The 17,991-nt window shown below is 47.9% G+C and overlaps 1 protein-coding gene across 3 annotated transcripts in view; it reads right to left on the reverse strand.

Annotated features, from left to right (window-relative positions):
• The window catches only part of LOC137424159 (coiled-coil domain-containing protein 149), a 144,982-nt gene that overhangs the window by 12,279 nt on the left and 114,712 nt on the right, over positions 1 to 17,991 (reverse strand). For all 3 annotated transcript variants that reach the window (XM_078774592.1, XM_078774594.1, XM_068111624.2), the window contains exons 4-9: positions 16,640 to 16,747; positions 15,347 to 15,460; positions 13,227 to 13,399; positions 11,753 to 11,825; positions 9,469 to 9,553; positions 3,131 to 3,275 (exon numbers count right to left, since the gene is read on the reverse strand). In XM_078774592.1, coding sequence (XP_078630718.1) covers positions 3,131 to 3,275; positions 9,469 to 9,553; positions 11,753 to 11,825; positions 13,227 to 13,399; positions 15,347 to 15,460; positions 16,640 to 16,747 — 698 coding nt within the window. The remainder of the gene's footprint in view (positions 1 to 3,130; positions 3,276 to 9,468; positions 9,554 to 11,752; positions 11,826 to 13,226; positions 13,400 to 15,346; positions 15,461 to 16,639; positions 16,748 to 17,991) is intronic.

The following is a 17,991-nucleotide window of genomic DNA, read 5'->3' on the forward strand; positions in this document are numbered from 1 at the left end:
GCCTCTGGAACAAACTCCCTCACTCCCTTCAATCCCACTCCTCCCTCCAGGTCTTTAAAACAGCTGTTCACCACCATCTCTTATCTTCCCCCATCCAAAACCTTGATCTTTTCTACCCCCGCTAATTCACCCCAGATCCACCTTGTTTGAAATTCCAACTTCTTTCCTGGAAGTCCTGGCAGTGTCCATATGTTTTATACCTCTCCCACTGCCCCCTTCCCACGCCCCCTCCCCCAAAGCCCTCGCCCTCTCTCAGATCTCTCGATGTCTCCATGTCTCTCGGTCCCTGCTCTCAAATGTTGTGTTTGTGTCCTTCCCCCTCTCTCCCCATCTTGTCTACCGCTCCCTATGTTATATGTTTTATGTGTCGGTTTGTCTTTCTGTGTGATTAATGTTCGCTCTTTCACGAGCCTCGATCTTGTATACAAATACACACGTTAACCTTTTTCACCAAAAATAGACTAAGATTTGTCCGATCAGAATGAAATTGCCCTCTCTGGAGAGCATAAGGCAAAGTAACTTGGAAAATGGAGGTTCCAAAAGTGGAGCTCAGTTTTATTCACTTGTTTTCCACAAACAAGTAAAACAAAAAAATATGATACAGCTGGGGCAATTCTTCCTTTGAAACAACATATTTCATTGTCCTGGGAACCGATTGCTGCACATCAATAATCCAATTCTAGAAAAACGTGGAAGATTGAATGCTGCCTCCAGTCAATGGATGCCAAACTTATGAAACATTTTAAGTGTCCACTCAACTGTAAGCCAGTAAGCTTGTTTCTGGTTGCCAGGATTTTGCATTCAAGAGGCAAAACAAACTCCAAACATCAAAATCAGATTCATTAATTCAACAAAGAAATCCCTTCATCCATTTGCCCAAGCATAGAATGTGAAACGCTGAACTGACTCAAAGTAACTCTTAATGCAAGCTGCAAAAGCTGCTATCAAATCATAACTACCAAACTGAAGCTTGTGAATTAGAAGAACCACCTTCAGAGGCCATTTTTCCCCGCAGAGCAGGGGTTGGCCTTTTTCGGGCACCCTGGTCCCCTTTTTTGAAGCACTGTTTTATGGCCAGATGCCGTTCCTGCCGCCAACCCTGTTAGCCGCTTCTTGCGACACACAGGGAATTACCAGTGAACTGGTACTCAATTTGCCAACCTCAGAAGGATGACAGGCTGTCAACCCCCCTGGCGTTAATTCAGCGATCGACCGGGATTCAAACCCAGGATCCTAGGATCCTAAGCCAGCACCCTAACCACTAAGCCAACACCAGGCTTTCACGCTTGTGAATTAGCATGAACAAAAATGATATACAGTACGTATCAAAAAAAAGGTAATCCGAATTCAAGGGGTTAATATGCAAAGGTTATTTATTTTGACAATTTACATGTGGTTTACTAATTAAGAGGAGATCCTCAGCTTTCCATTGATACCTTCCATGCATCATTGCTGTCACACATGACCGAGTACATGTTCATTGAAAATGACAAGTTCAAATCGCATTTTCACAAATTTGGCAAATCGATGCAAGTCAGGATAATTGGTGCAAAATGAACGTCAGATGTGAACTTTTCTCAGGAATGATTGGCCTTTATGCACCCACACCTTCAACATGTCCACCTCCCCTTTCAACACAAAGCTCACAGCGGCGGAGCATGCCCTGAACTGCTTGTCTCACCATAGCTGGGTCATTGAGCAAAGCATCCACTTCATGTCGAATACGGCCCTGCAATTCGTCAAGATCACGGGGAGGAGTTACGAACACCTTGTTATTTTAATGTCCCCAAAGGAAATAATCACATGGTGTGAGGTCAGGTGATCTTGGCGGCCATTCCACTGCATGGTTGAGGGCGATGACTCGGTCTCCAAAGAGTTCCCTCAGTCAATCTCGGACAGCGATAAGACAATGTGCTGGGGCGCCGTCTTGGGCCCACCAGGGATATCTGAAGACACCACTAACCTGTCGCTCAAAGTTCTCCTCCAGCTGTGGTAAAACTTCATCATTGATCATTAGCAGATACCTGTTACCATTGACATTCCTTTGAAAGAAAAATGGTCCGATCACCTGACCACTTCCACAAAGTCCCAACCAAACTGTCCACTTTTGTCGATTCATGTTGGTGTCAAAATTAAATTCCGGGGGTTGTTCTGTCGGTGGATATTCAAGAACATTATGGGTATTGACCTTGCCGTCCATGGCGAAAGCGGCTTCGTCGCCGATAACGCGATACCACAGGAAATTGACATCTGCTTCGCAACGTGCTATCAACCATCTGGCAAGCACCAGGCTCCTGGCAAAATCCCCTGGCGTAAGTTGATGCCAGATGTGAATCCGACATGGATGTTGGTGGAGGTCTAGTCTTGTGATTCGGTTGAATGTTGCCAAAGGCAATCCCGTCCCATTTTGTCTTGTACTGGTATCCCTAGGATGCTCCAAAACTTGCTGCCTTACTGCTGCAATGTTCATTTCCGATCGCCCAGTGCGCCTCCTACCAGAATTCTCCTTGTTGCGGTTGAGGTTAGTGCCATGCTCTTGGTATTTTCTAACATTCGCCCAGATGGTTTTGGCTGCTGGAGGCTCCCGTTCTGGGAAACGTTCCCTGAACGCATCACGAGTTCGCTGCAAACTTCCAGTTTGGTGAAAGGCTGTAACCACGAAGGTCCGCTGTTCAGTCGTAAGTTGAACCATCTTTTCAATGACTCAGACTGTCTCTAAACCCATACACTGTAGGCCCATCTTAAATACCCATCTTATACAAAGGATGACGCAACCGACGATTACCAGACCAGCTTAACAATTTTACATTATTAACTTGGCAGTCGACAAGTAATGCGTCCATTTCAAACTAACTTGCACCGATTAGCCAAACTTGTAAAAATGTGATTTGAACTTGTCATTTTCAATGAAAATGTACTCAGTCATGTGTGACAGCAATGACGCATGAAAGGCATCAATGGAAAGCTGAGGATCTCCTCATAATCGGTAAACCACATGTAAATTGTCAAACTAAATAACCTTTGCATATTAACCCCTTGAATTCGGATTACCTTTTTTTTGATACGCACTGTATAATCCAATTTCTAAACATACGTCGATTGGACTGTCAGTTATGCACACAACACCCACTTGTTTGTCTTGCGCTGATGCTGGAGGGCCATGTTCTTGTCACAGATGGTGTCAAGAAGAGCCAGGGACAATGAGCGAAGATCTGAAAGTGACTGCTGTGTGACCGGCAAGCTGTGTCCTCTCTCCTCTGACAGCATTTCCTTCACTGAATGTGTGGAAGCACAACAGAGTGGCACTTGCAGAAAGAAATAAGACAGATGCAAAACGGCAAAAATGCTAAAGAGCAACATTTTACATCCACAGTATTTGCAGTGAACATACATGTTGTAAATGCTGAGTTTGAATGATGCACATCAGGTTAAATATTTAAATACAATCTGATTTGTGTATTCAAGAAAGATGCACGAAATAATTTAGGATGGGGGAAAGTCCCATAATAGTGGAAGAATAAGAAGAACAAATTAATCTTTAATGTAATGTCCATGGTGGCATAGTTAGGATAAGAATGTATTCCTGTTTGAGAGTTGCTTTATTCCTACATAGGTGATGACATGCATCACATCCGTGTCATAAAAAGCAAGATGACACTCGCCCTTCTAACAACCTCTCATCCGCATCTCTAACCCAAACCCTATCCCAAAGAATATCTCAAACCCGAACCTTATAACCTGACCCGAAACAGAACCACAATCCTGATCTTAACCAGAATCTCAAAAACCATTTACATCTGTCTTTATACTCTATATAATCTATTCCAGCTCGATCCCATTGGACTCTCATATGGGTGAAGAAGAAAGAGGAGGACTTTCTTCTGCTTTTTATCCAACAAGATCCTCATCCTCAAACCCTACAGACACTTCAGAGTGAGCGTCTAACACTTTGCGGTCAAACACTAATCAGGTAAAGTCAAGGGCAAAACATTAAAAGATGGGATTGAAGGAACTGCACTCCAACGCGAGTCGAAAGAATTGACGCGACCAAAGACGGATTTCGTCTGAGTTGCTTTATTGAAACAAAACAGCTCAGGTATTCTGACAAGCCCGTTTATCGGGCAGCAATATATATACACATTTATGTCGGGAAGTTTGCCCGGCAAAAGCTATACCGGGCATGCCCGGGTGTCAAGGGCGAGCCTTGGAAAGGCGAGTCTGGACCTGCCCGGGTGTGTTTGGCTGCGGCCTGGCAAGTCGAGGCTGGGCGTGCCCGGGCGCTCTGGGCGAGCCCTGGAAAGGCGATAGCGGGCATGCCCGGACGCTCTGGGCGAGCCCTGGAAAGGCGATAGCGGGCATGCCCGGACGCTCTGGGCGAGCCCTGGAAAGGCGAGAGCGGGCATGCCCGGGAAAGACGAGACCGGGCGTGCCCGGGAGGTTCGGGCGTGCCCGGGAACAGTGAGTCCGGGCATGCCCGGGAGAGGCGCGTCTGGCCGTGTTCTGGCCGGTGCAAGGCGATTGTGTGCATCCAGCGGTAACCGCTACACACGCCCCTCCAGAATCGACCTGCACCGGCAGGGTCAATTTAAGGGGGGTCCGGATGACCCGGCCGAAGCAACCCCTGGAGGGTCGTGGGGAGGGGTCCGACGTGGTGGTGGGTGGTCGAGCGGGGGGAACTGTGGACGGGGGGCGGCCTCGCCGCGGAGGAAGGGCCAACCGTGGTGGTCGGTCGACGTCCATGTGCGCCGGTTTGAGGCGGTCCACAGAAATCCGGTCCGGCCGGCCGCCGAAGTCGACGATGAAAGACTTGTCGCCCCATCGCAGGACCCGGAAGGGCCCGTCGTACGGCGGCCGGAGTGGCCCCCGGTGCGCGTCATGACGCACAAAGACGTACTCCGCTGTGCGAAGCGCCGGGGGGACGTAGGACTGGGGGCCACCGTGGCGGGACGTCGGCACGGGGGCAAATCGTCGGGCGGCTTCCTGGAGGTCCGAGCGCTGGCGAGCGGCGGACCAGGGACTGGTAGCGTCGGGCACGAATTCGCCCGGGACGCGGAGCGGCTGGCCTTAGACGAGCTCGGCGGCGTACGCCTGGGGGTCTTCCTTGGGGGCCGTGCGAAGGCCCAAAAGGACCCACGGCAGCCGGTCGGCCCAACCGTCGTCCTGAAGGCCGGCCATGAGTGCGGCCTTCATGGAGCGGTGAAACCGCTCGCACAACCCGTTGGCTTGGGGGTGGTAGGCCGTGGTGCGGTGCAGCGTGACCCCCAACGAACGGGTGACCGCGCCCCAAAGCTCAGACGTGAACTGTGGGCCGCGGTCGGACGAGATGTCCGCTGGTGCGCCGAAGCGCGCGACCCAGGTGGCGATGAACGCCTGCGCCACGTCGGCGGTGGTGGTGGAGGCGAGGGGCACGGCCTCCGGCCACCTGGTGGTCCTGTCCACCATGGTGAGCAGGTGGGTGAACCCCCGCGAGGGGGGCAGGGGACCCACCAGGTCCACGTGGACGTGGTCGAAACGCCGTTCAGGCACGGCGAAAGGTGCCAGCGGGGCCTGGGTGTGGCGGTGGACCTTGACCCGCTGGCAGGCCGTGCAGGCGTTGGCCCAGTCGCGGATGTTTCGTCGAAGGCCGTGCCAGACGAAACGCGCCGACACCAGCTTCTGAGAAGCTTTCCGGCCCGGGTGAGAAAGGCCGTGGATGGAGGCGAAGATGCGGCGCTGCCAGGAAACGGGCACGATGGGGCGAGGCTGGCCCTGGGAGATGTCGCAGAGCAGGACGGTGCCCGCGAAGGGAATGTCGGCCACGGCGTTGTCTTTGCCGGCGACGTGCCGGATGTCCGTGGTGAAATCCGACACGGCGGAGAGGTGGCGCTGCTGGCGGGCCGACCACGGCTCCGTGACCTTAGCCATTGCGTAGACCAACGGCTTGTGGTCGACGAAACCCATGAACGGGCGGCCCTGCAGGAGGTGTCGGAAATGGCGAACGGCCAGGAATAGCCCGAGCAGCTCGCGGTCGAACGTGCTGTAGTTTAACTCGTTCGGCCGGAGTTGCCGTCTGAAAAAAGCGAGTGGCTGCCAAACCCCGTCCACCCATTGCTCATGGACGGCGCCCACCGCGTAGTTGGAGGCGTCCGTAGTGAGGGCAATGGGCGCGTTGAGCACCGGGTGAGCCAGCAGCGTTGCGTCGGCGAGGGCCCGTTTGGCGCTGGCGAAGGCCGCGTCCATGGCCGCGGACCAAACAATGTCATGCTTGGCCGGCTTGCCCCGGAGGGCCTCGTAAAGGGGCCGCATGAGCTGAGCAGCGCGGGGCACGAATCGGTGATAAAAATTCACCATGCCGAGGAACTCTTGGAGGGCCTTGATGGAACGGGGACGCGGGAACGTGGTGATGGCCTCGACCTTGGTCGGCAGCGGCACGGCCCCGGTCTTGGTGATGCGGTGGCCCAAAAAGTCAACGGTCGTCGCGCCGAAGTGGCATTTGACCGGGTTGACAATTAAGCCGTGCGCACTGAGGCGACCGAACAGTGTTCGGAGGTGGAGGAGGTGCTCGGCGCGGGACGTGCTGGCGACGAGGATATCGTCCAGATAGACGAAAAGAAACGGCAGGTCGCGCAGCACGCCGTCCATCAAGCGCTGGAACGCCTGGGCCGCGTTCTTGAGGCCAAACGGTATCCGCAAAAATTCGAACAGGCCGAACGGCGTGATGACGGCCGTCTTCGGGACGTCGGCCGCCCGGACAGGTACCTGGTGGTAGCCCCGTATCAGGTCAATTTTCGAAAAGATGACCCGTCCCGCCAAACGGGCGGAAAAGTCCTGAATATGCGGGATCGGGTACCTGTCGGGGGTGGTAGCGTCGTTGAGACGGCGGTAGTCGCCACACGGGCGCCATCCACCCCCCGGCTTTGGCACGATGTGCAGTGGCGAGGCCCACGCGCTATCGGAGCGCCGCACGATGCCGAGGTGCTCCAACGCGTCGAACTCGGCCTTCGCCACGGCGAGCTTGGCCGGGTCGAGGCGGCGGGCCCTGGCGTAGACCGGCGGGCCCGTAGTGGGTATGTGGTGCTCGATCCCGTGCCGCATCGCGACGGCCGAAAACGTCGGCCGCGTGAGGGCCAGGAATTCCGCGAGCAGGCGAGCGAACTCGTTCGCTGCCGGGAGGGCGCACGCCAGTTCGGTCGGCGTGGAGCTGCTCATCGTGCACGCCAGGGAGCTGAAGGTCTCGGCGTTGACAAGGCGACGACGTTTGACGTCGACCATCAGCCCGTGCGCGCAGAGGAAGTCGGCGCCCAGCAAAGCCATGGGGACGCAGGCGGTCACAAAAGTCCATTGAAAACGCTGGCTGCCGAAGCAGAGGGTGACGACGCGTGGGCCGAAAGTGCGTATGGCCGAGCCATTAGCAGCGACCAAAGAGGGGCCGCAAACGGCGTCCCGCCTGTCCTGCTCGGAGGCGGGTATGACGCTCAGTTGGGCGCCGGTGTCACACAGGAAACGCCGCCCAGACGCTTTGTCCCGAATAAACAGCAAGTTGCCCGAGTGGCCGGCGCTCATGGCTGGGAATGAACGCCGGCCTGGCCGTTTCCCGACCTGCCGAAAGTGCACGGGGGCCGGCACGTCCGAGCCTTGTGTCCGAACCTGGCGTGGTAATAACACCACGCCCGGTCAGGTGGAGGCCCCGGCCGTCGTGTCGGAAGCGGGCGGTGCGGCGTGGCGGCCGCCAGTTGCACCGGCAGTTCGGCCTCTAACCGCGCAGGGCGCTCGGGCGTCGCCTCGGATGGCGGCGGGCTCCAGGTAACCGCGCCGATGTGCTGGCCCCCCGAGGAGATCTTATCGGCTTCCCTGGCGAGGGCGCGGGAATCCGTGATCAACGTGCCAGCCAGGGCGAGGCGTACCAGGTGAGGCAGCTGGCGAATGAACAGCTCGCGGAACAGAAAATCCGGAGAGTGCTCACCGAGCAACGAGAGCATATAGTCCATGCGCTCTGACGGGCGCGTGTCGCCGAGCTCGGGCAGAGCGAGCAGGCGCCGTGCGCGTGCTGCCGGTGAGAGGGCGAAAGCGTCGAGGAGGAGTGTCTTCATCGCGTCGTATTTGTCAGCAGCCGGCGGGTGCTCGAGGAGGCTCAAGGCGCGGGCCGCGGTGGCGGAACCGAGCGCCGCCACAACATGGTGGAAGCGGGTGTCGTCCACGGTGATGCCTCGCAGGGCGAACTGAGAGTCCGCCTGAGCGAACCAAACAGCCGCGTGAGCCTCCCAGAAGGTAGGCAGTTTAAGCGTCACTGCCGTATCCATGTCGGTAGGTCACCAATGAAGGAACTGCACTCCAACGCGAGTCGAAAGAATTGACGCGACCAAAGACGGAATTCGTCCGAGTTGCTTTATTGAAACAAAACAGCTCAGGTATTCTGACAAGCCCGTTTATCGGGCAGCAATATATATACACATTTATGTCGGGAGGTTTGCCCGGCAAAAGCTATACCGGGCATGCCCGGGTGTCAAGGGCGAGCCTTGGAAAGGCGAGTCTGGACCTGCCCGGGCGTGTTTGGCTGCGGCCTGGCAAGTCGAGGCTGGGCGTGCCCGGGCGTTCTGGGCGAGCCCTGGAAAGGCGATAGCGGGCATGCCCGGATGCTCTGGGCGAGCCCTGGAAAGGCGATAGCGGGCATGCCCGGACGCTCTGGGCGAGCCCTGAAAAGGCGATAGCGGGCATGCCCGGACGCTCTGGGCGAGCCCTGGAAAGGCGAGAGCGGGCATGCCCGAGAAAGACGAGACCGGGCGTGCCCGGGAGGTTCGGGCGTGCCCGGGAACAGTGAGTCCGGGCATGCCCGGGAGAGGCGCGTCTGGCCGTGTTCTGGCCGGTGCAAGGCGATTGTGTGCATCCAGCGGTAACCGCTACAGGATGAATTAAATACGAATAAAAAAAGAAAGTGGCGAATGTGTGTGCATGTAATGGAGAGAAAGAGAAAGGGAAGATGTAGGTTCAAGAAAAAGTGAGTGAGTGGGTATTGCATCAATGGCCCAGCAATGCTTCCAGCAATGATGCAAAATAATAACAAATTAATGAATCTTGAAACTCCAACTAATACAACCCAGGGGGTGTCCTTCTCATTAGTGCACAAACTACCATCCACAGGCATGGAAATTACAGGCCGACGGCTATTATGGTAAACTATTGCCTGCACAAGACAACAAATATTGAATGCAAGTTCATCAGATTGTGGTCATTATTTAAGCTTTGAGGGTGGTTTATTCATAGCTGTGCAGCAATGAGCCTTAGTAATCTTAGGATTAGCTTGAAAGGAAATGTGCCAACATCATCTATCAGTCACCACATGGTTTTACTCATTGTTTGCTCTTCGTTACATCTAATGTGCAAACAATTGGCAACAACATCCAATGCGATCCAAACACCACAAGCAAAAGCACGAGACGAGATGTTGATTGAGTCAAAGACAGGTTCCACCCAAATGAGGGCAATTTGCACCTTGTTTAGCAGACATGATTCCCATAATTGCACTTGTCCCAACTTTGACTGTACTTTTTGGATTCTTCCTCCTCTCTAGCACGCCCTGTAAGAAATCAAAGCAAGGAAAATACATCACTTCAAAGTTGCTGCATCCAACGTATGACATCAGCAACAGCATTCTTTGAATGCATTTTGGGCTTACAGAACAATTAAAGTACAGTTTGTTCTCCGAGGAAAACAAGAAAAAAAACAGAACGGCACTGCGATGTCGCGACGTCGACTGATATGCCTCCTCCAACATTATTACATCATTATACGCACTTGTACCAAGTTTGATTTAAATCCCTTCAGCTATTCTCAAATTTCACATTTTTACCTGACATGACCTCTGACCTTTGACACCGAAATATAATCAGTTCATATTTGCATCATATATACTTATACAAAGTTTGTTCAAAATGCCATCACTGGCTCACAAGTTATTATTGCGGTAACAGGATTTTTACCGAACATGACCTCTGACCTTTAACCCCAAAATCTAATCAGTTCATCTTTACATCATAGTTCATACTTGATCTAAGTTTGATTTAAATCCCTTCAGCCATTCTCAAGTTATCATGGCAACGAAAACCTATCACAGACAGCCTATCCAGCCTATGTGAAGGACAACCCGAAAACATAATGCCTCTGGTGACTTCGTTGGCGGAAGCATACAAATAGGATCATGATGGTGGAATTTCAGGTTAGGTTCCGGTATACTGTAGTAATTCATCAAGTCTACTAATTTCTTTTCAATTATGTAAAATAATACATTGACATCCTCGAATGCCCTTGTATAATTAATTCATAATTGCAATTACATGTTAAATGAAATCTGCCTTAGATTCTGGAGCCATACAAGTGCTTCATAGGAAGCATACTCTGCAAGCAGACTTTAGATTGAAAAGCAATGAATGGTAGCATAAACAGCAATTAGGCAAAACTGCACTAATTTCCAATTATAATGTGCAGTACAATGATTTTTATGTACAGTGCCTTCAGAAAGAATTCACACCACTTGACTTTTTCACATTTTGTTGTGTTACAGCCTGGATTTAAAATATATTAAATTGAGATTTTTTGTCACTGATCTACACATAATACCCCATAATGTCAAAGTAGAGTTTTTAAAAATAAATTTTTACAAAATAATAAAAAATGAAACACAGAAATATCGAATTTACATAAGTATTCAACCCCTGAGTCAATAATTTATAGAAGCACCTTTGGCAGTGATTACAGTTTCGAGACTTCTTGGGAATGCCTGTATGAGCTTTGCACATTCGGATTGAGGAGTTTCTCCCATTATTCCTTGCAGATTTGCTCAAGCTCTGTCAAGTTGGATGGGGAACGTTGATAAACAGCAATCTTCAAGTCTTTCCACAGATTCTCAATGGGATTCAAGTCTGGGCATTGGCTGAACCACTCAAGGACCTTCACGTTCTTGTTCTGAAGCCATTCCATTGTTTCTTTGGGTGTATGCTTGGGGTCATTGTCCTGTTGGAATGGAAACCTTTGCCATAGTCTAAGGTATTTTGCACTCTAAAGCAGGTTCTCCTCCAGGATTTCTCTGTATTTGGCTCCATCCATTGTTCGCTCTATCCTTATGGGTCACCCAGTCCCTGCTGCTGAAAAGCATCCCCATAGCATGATACTGCTACCACCATGCTTTATGGTAGAGATGGTAATAGATGGGTGATGAACTCTGCTCGGTTTTCCGCCAGACGTAGCACTTTGCATTCAGGCCAAAGAGTTCAATTTCAGTCTTATCGGACCACAGAATCTTTGCTTCATGCTCTCTGCGTCTTTAATGTGCCTTTTTGCAAAGTCTAGGTGTGTTGTCGTGTGCCTTTTTCTCAAGAGAGACTTCTGTCTGGCCATTCTCCGATAAAACCGAGATTTGTGAAATGCTGCAGAGAATGTTGTCCAATCAAGTTGTAGAGAAATCTCAAGGATGATAGAAGGAAATTGGATGCACCTGAGATCAATTTGGAGTGTCATAGCAAAGGGGTTGATACTTATTGACTCAAAACATTTCAGTTTTTCAGTTTTAATTATTTTGTAAAGATTTTTTTTTTTTAATTACCCTTTGACATTATAGGGTATTATGTGTAGATCAGCGACAAAAAATCTCAATTTAATCCATTTTAAATTTTGACTGCAACAAAACAAAATGTGAATAAGTCAAAGGGTGTGAATATTTTCTGAAGACACTGTATGTAGCTCCACAAACCCTCCCCATAAGCATCGTGCCGAATGGTACCTTATATTTGTTAATCGTGCTTTTCAGTATGTTTTTCTCATCTTGCATGTGTTTCAACCTTTCTTGAAGATACCTGTAAGAAAATGTATGAAGCAAAATTTCAAACGAGGCCAGTCCACATACAAGACATCTCTTGATGCCATTCCATTGCCATTACTTTTTATGCTGCATTTTATGATCTGGAATAGTGTAACACGCTGTTTAACACTCTTTTGTTATCGCTGATAACATCATACACACTTCGATGTATGAGCACGTAATATATGTTTTAAAACACACAGGGGAGTGAGTATCATTGCTTAAGTGCAATACAGAAAGGTGATGGGCTCGGAAATAAACAACTCCGGAATAATTTATTTCACTCTCCCAAATACAGTAAAAACCTCGCTGTCTGCTTGTTCATGGTCTGCAACTTCGCGTATCTACGCTTAACTTTTGGACGACCTTTCTCCCCCTCCACACCGATATTTCCGCATGCCCCTTTAAAAATTTAATCCTCCCTCGTCCCCCTTTACACTCGTTTGGTTTTCAGAACTTTATAAACACTTTCGATTTTTAAATACTTTCAACAAGGATGCTACCGAACAAAAGGAAGAGTAGAAAGGAACACAATAATCTTACTGAAAAAGAAGTGCGATAGATCATGGTGAGGAAGAACCCCGTGTTCCTTATGTTCTGTTGCATCAGGGATGCCTATCGGCAACACCTGTAACTGCTGCGAGGCAACTCCCCACACAACAAACCATATTTATGGAGACTGAACGGTCCTGGCTCCACTAAGGCAAGAGCACAACATAATATATGTGAGGGATCTGTGCGTCACTTGTGGGAGATCGATCGGATATCACCGTGCCATGGGCCTGTTCAAGCAGCACTGACCGGGGCTACACAACAACATCACAATACTGTGTTATACTGGACAGGTACTATAAGCAGAAAAGCCTTCTTATTGATGGCAAGCGTTACTTATTTGATATTATTTTACTCAATTGTTCTTACTTTTTAAAATTCATTTATAATTTTTGGACCTAAATTTTGTGAGGATAGGAACACATCTCATTGACTTACTTGTTATAAACTGTTCGCCATTCGTGATTTGCCATTCGTGGAGGTTTACAGGAACATAACCTCCGTGGTCGGCGGGGTTTTACTCTAATATGATGAATATAGTGAGATGCCAAAGTTTCGAGATAAAAAAATTCCACCACTGCTCACAATAGAAAACTTTAAAAGTACACCTTGAAAATTATCGCAGCAACACGGCCTGTTCTCTAAGCGTGCCCTTAATAAATCAGTTCCCCTCACAATTACGGGAATCAAGCCTGGTTAAAATCCATTCACACTTTCCAAGGATATTAAAGTTCATTGTAACCCGCTCAGCCCTCCTTGTTCATTCCCTTCAGGAAGAAGTTATACAGAGATGCAGGGTGGACACAGGAGGTTGAAAATCGTGCCTGGAAGGCCGTGCACATGCCTGTTCTCCATGCGGAGAGCATCAATGTCGATGATACGATCTGTGTGTCCACCAAGGACATGATTCAGTTCCTCATTTAATCGTTCCACCTTCTCCTTATAGAAACCATGTTCTGCACGCATTTCACCTGTCTCATCCATCGCTGCCTGAAGTTCACGCAGCAATCGTTCTACCTGTCACAAATATCACACAGGTAGATGTAAGCGGACAGTGAGGTGGCATTAAAAGGCTTCAGGAGTGTGGGTGCTTTGAGTTGCAAATTGAGTTTGCTTTATAAGCCTGCATCAAGTTTGCCACAAGTATCAGAAATGCAATCTGACTTGGCAAAGGCTTATGAAGAGCAAGGCCTTATCACAATTTCTGGATTTATCATGTTAATGTTCATGTTCATAAAATTTGAGAAAGCATGAGGTCACATTTTGATAACTTCCTCACTATTTTATAGGACAGGTCAAAGTTTGCTATATTGCAGCTTCACGCATTACAATTATATGCGTTATACCAATCTGTTAGAAGGGCTTAGATTATGTTTGCTGTGTGGCAAAGTTGAGGCTTTGGGTGTATGTGCTGCAGTGCTTTCCAATCTGTTAGAAGGGCTTAGATTATGTTTGCTGTGTGGCAAAGTTGAGGCTTTGGGTGTACGTGCTTTGGGTGTATGTGCTTTGGTTGTATGTGCTGCAGTGCTTTCCAATCTGTTAGAAGGGCTTAGATTATGTTTGCTATGTGCCAAAGTTTCCTAGCAGTCCAATGTGTTGCCAAAAGACAATATGCATCTAGAAAAAATTTTCATATGATGTGTGCGAGTGTGTGTGTGTGTGTGTGTGTGTGTGTGTGTGTGTGTGTGTGTGTGTGTGTGTGTGTGTGTGTGTGTCGTTAGTTGTTATCTCCATTTGCAGGTTTCAGGAGGTGGAAGGGAGTCCTCCCAGGACCCAAAGTATCCATCTCCACTCCAGAAAGGGTTCACGTTTCATGGATCAAGCTGTTAAACTTTTTCAGAGTTTTCTTCCAAGGGCTCTTTTCAGGATCATCAACTTTTCAGGAACCCTGGATTGCCTCGAGTTGTACTTAATTTGTGGTAATATTTCCGGGGATGGCTTTTTAAATCTCAGTGAGGTTCTTCTTCATCATTCCTGTTGCTCCAATTATCACTGGTACAATTTCGATGCTCTTCAGCTTCCAATATCTCGACCTCATTTTTGAGGTCCTGGTATTTGGTCACCTTCTTGATTTCTGCGTTGTTTAGGCCAAAATCGTGGGTTACTGATACCTCAATCAGCAATGCTGTCTTTTCCTTTTTGTTCCTGAGTACAATGTCCGGACGCAATGCTTTGTTTTCTATGCTCACACTAGATAGAATCATCAGGTCATACGTCCTCATTTTCAATGATTGCCCTTGGTTCGTGTTTCCGTGAGTTTTCTGGCACTGCGGTTTACATTTTTGCAGATATGCCAATGAATCACTTTGCATACTTTTTTGTGCCGTTGTGTTTAAAGTTATGCTGACAATAGTTTTTTGCATCATGAGAGCAGGTGACTAGTACTTTCTGTTTCTGTCTTGCACAATTTACACTTGTCCGTCTGGCTCAGTCCCGCCATATTTTTAAATCCATTGGTGCAGTGTCCTTCATTTTGGGCATTTATTATGATTTGTTCACCATCCCAGTTGAACTGACCTCTTCTTATCCATTCCAGTGATCCTTCTGTGTATATCCCCACTCTGTCCAATTATTTTTGTATTTTCCTGCTATTTTGTCATTCTCCCAGTTGTTGGTGTATATTTCTTGATATTTCTTTTTATATTTTTATTTTGTCTTTTTTGCTGTTGTTGGAGCTGTATTTGTTGCTGTTTCATTTTCCTGTGCGGCATTTCGTGTGTGTGTGTGTGTGTGTGTGTGTGTGTGTGTGTGTGTGTGTGTGTGTGTGTGTGTGTGTGTGTGTGTGTGTGTGTGTGTGTACAATGTTGTTTTTGAAAACCAAAATTTGTATCATCTGCGCCTTAATCAATGTTTATTCTGGAAGACCTTTGTATTAAAATTTAAAGGTATTTTCTTCAAATAAAAACTGCAATATTCCTCACACAAACTATCAAGTGATGACCAAAAAGGGGTTTTCCGCCATACTTGCTCCGTGGATTTTTCCAACTGTTGTACCAAGCTTTCCCTCTCATGTGCAGGGAAGTGTCTGGGTCCGTCACCATCTCCAAGCCGCTGCCGTGCGATGGTTTCTCTCAGTAGCTGCAGAGAGAGACATGAGTTCAACACCAAAGGTCCTTTAGCTCCCATGTTCTTCTTAAGATTTATCCCATCCAATTACAAGGAGCCCGCTCTAAGAAGCATTACTCAAGCTATTCCACACATTTTTCACCAAGACATTATGAAAAAAAAAAAAGATCATAACTGATATATCATTATCAGTATTATCAAGGAAGAAAAAAACAAACATGATTAATATTCAACCTGGAAGCGGCCGTACATAAATCTGTGACACTTTGGGGGGGAGGGGGGGGGGGCGGTTGGAGGAGGTCTTAGACTTCGAGCAAGTCATGTCAGGCCTTCTTCATCTTCATGAGCGCTGTCATCTTGGTCGATTGGGGTACAAAATATACATTTTATTTTTGCAAGATCTAGCCTCATGGCAGAACGTGATAACAGAAGGTAACTAGAACAGTTACTGCCAGGCTGAACAGTTTATGTTTTGTATCCCACTGATAGGCCGGTTCTGGATCTGCACCTGAACCAAAATCGAATCAATTCCTCGTCACACACGAATCCCCCCATAACCTTTTGAGATATCCTATTCACAGGCAAACAGACAGACAGACAGACAGACAGGGGTGAAAATATAACCGTTCATCTTCGGTGGCAGAGGTAAAAAAATAAGTGGGACAAACATCAAGGGAAAGAGCGAACAGGAAAATAGGAGAAAGGAAGGGAGAAAACACAATCTAGTAAGTAAGATGGTTAACGCTGAAACTAGTAAGACTACCCGGAGGGTTAGGAAAGGTTAATGGGGCTAATAAAGATAATGGGTCAGAATTGGGGATTACAAGAGACGGTGGTGCAGTGCTTTCTTGAAGTACTGGAGGGAAGAGTGAGACAGAACAGCCTCTGGAATGTGGTTCCATAGATGCGAGAATCAAGGAATAAGAGTTGAGGTGTGCCGTCAGCCTGGAATCTGGAAATTTAAGGTAGGTATTGGGGATGCCAAGAGATGGTGGCGATAATACACTTGGAACATGGAGTGGTTCTATGGATATAGAATAATAGAAACGATGTCCAACCTGTGGAAATGAAAAAGTAATCTTTTGTAACTATATTCGAACTACGTTAATCAGATCACTGCATGGTTAAGACAGACAATTTTTACGCAGAAAAATTAGTGGCATAGGACAGGTGAAAACAACGAGTCATTACCTTTATATCTCCTTGAGCCTCAACATTCCGCAGATTCAAGTTCTTAATTTCTTCAGCCAGGACCTTGTTTTGCTCCCTTGACTTTCTTAGCATCTGGGCTAAATTCACCTAAAAAGAGAATTCATTCATTCAACACACACATTTCTGATGCCCTATACCCCACTGGGGATCAAGGTAGCTACAATTACAAGCAATCATCAAATTTTCTGTAGTTTTCAAATTTAGTCTGGAGAGGTTGTTACTCCATTGCAGGTTGCTGTCAGAAAGCTCCTAACCAACACAGGAATATATAATTTAACCAGAGCACCAGAACACCATGGCTAAAAGTGATCAAAGAGTAACATGGAATCACGAACCATTAGCGTAGAACTATGATTACTACTACTATGACTATGGTACTAATAACAATACCAATAAGTCTGGTATAAATAAATATGTAGATGGTGGAGATGGTAAATTGCATTAAAATAAATAAATTAATTAAGGTGACATGTTGGTCGTGGAGATGGTAGCGTGTATATAAATAAATACTGTAATTCGAAATTGTGTGTTGGTCATGGGTGGAGAGGGTAAAGTGAATCTATCTATAATTCCAGTAATCTCTCTGTGTGTGTGTGTGTGTATGCGACCGCTGTTTCTCGACAACTACCGGTCCGATATACTTGAAACTTGCCAGGTATATTGCTGGGGACCCGAGGATGTGCCTTTTCAAGGTTTCATATTAATCGGACAAGTAGTTACCGAGCTCTGTCCAAAAAACGATTCAACCAATCAGAGAGCAGCGAGTTATCACGTGTGCCGAACGTGGCGAACAGACTCTGCCTCGGACGGCACATTTGAGAGCGTATTCATTTATTTCACGTTGGCAAACTATGTTGCCGCTATGTTGGCGTTAAACTATGTTTTAAAACTAATTAAAACTAATTTGCGATTCTTTCGCTTTCCTGCGCGTTTGTGCACGCTATGGCGATTTCTTTACCAAACTCCGCAAGCCGTTCGCTTTGGACCAAACCATTTCATGTAAATAGAGGGGGGGGATTGTCACCGTACTCGCAAGCCGTTCGCTTTGGACCAAACCATTTCATGTAAATACAGGGGGGGGGATATAATTTTAGATATAGATATAGTACGGGCATGCCCTAGTATAAATAAATACTTGAAGGTGGTATGTCGTAGTGGTAATGGTAAAGTGCATATAAATAAATAAACAATTCAAAGCTATGTGTTGGTTGTGGAAATGGTATGGTTATATAAAGAAAGAAATAATTACATCTCTGACTTGTATCCCAAAAACAACTAGATGGTATTCGTAGAATACTTACCCTGAGCAGTCAACTTGGAGCGAGCCAACT

Source organism: Myxine glutinosa, chromosome 3 (assembly GCF_964187855.1).
Source record: "Myxine glutinosa chromosome 3, kmMyxGlut1.1, whole genome shotgun sequence".
Taxonomy (NCBI): domain Eukaryota; kingdom Metazoa; phylum Chordata; class Myxini; order Myxiniformes; family Myxinidae; genus Myxine; species Myxine glutinosa.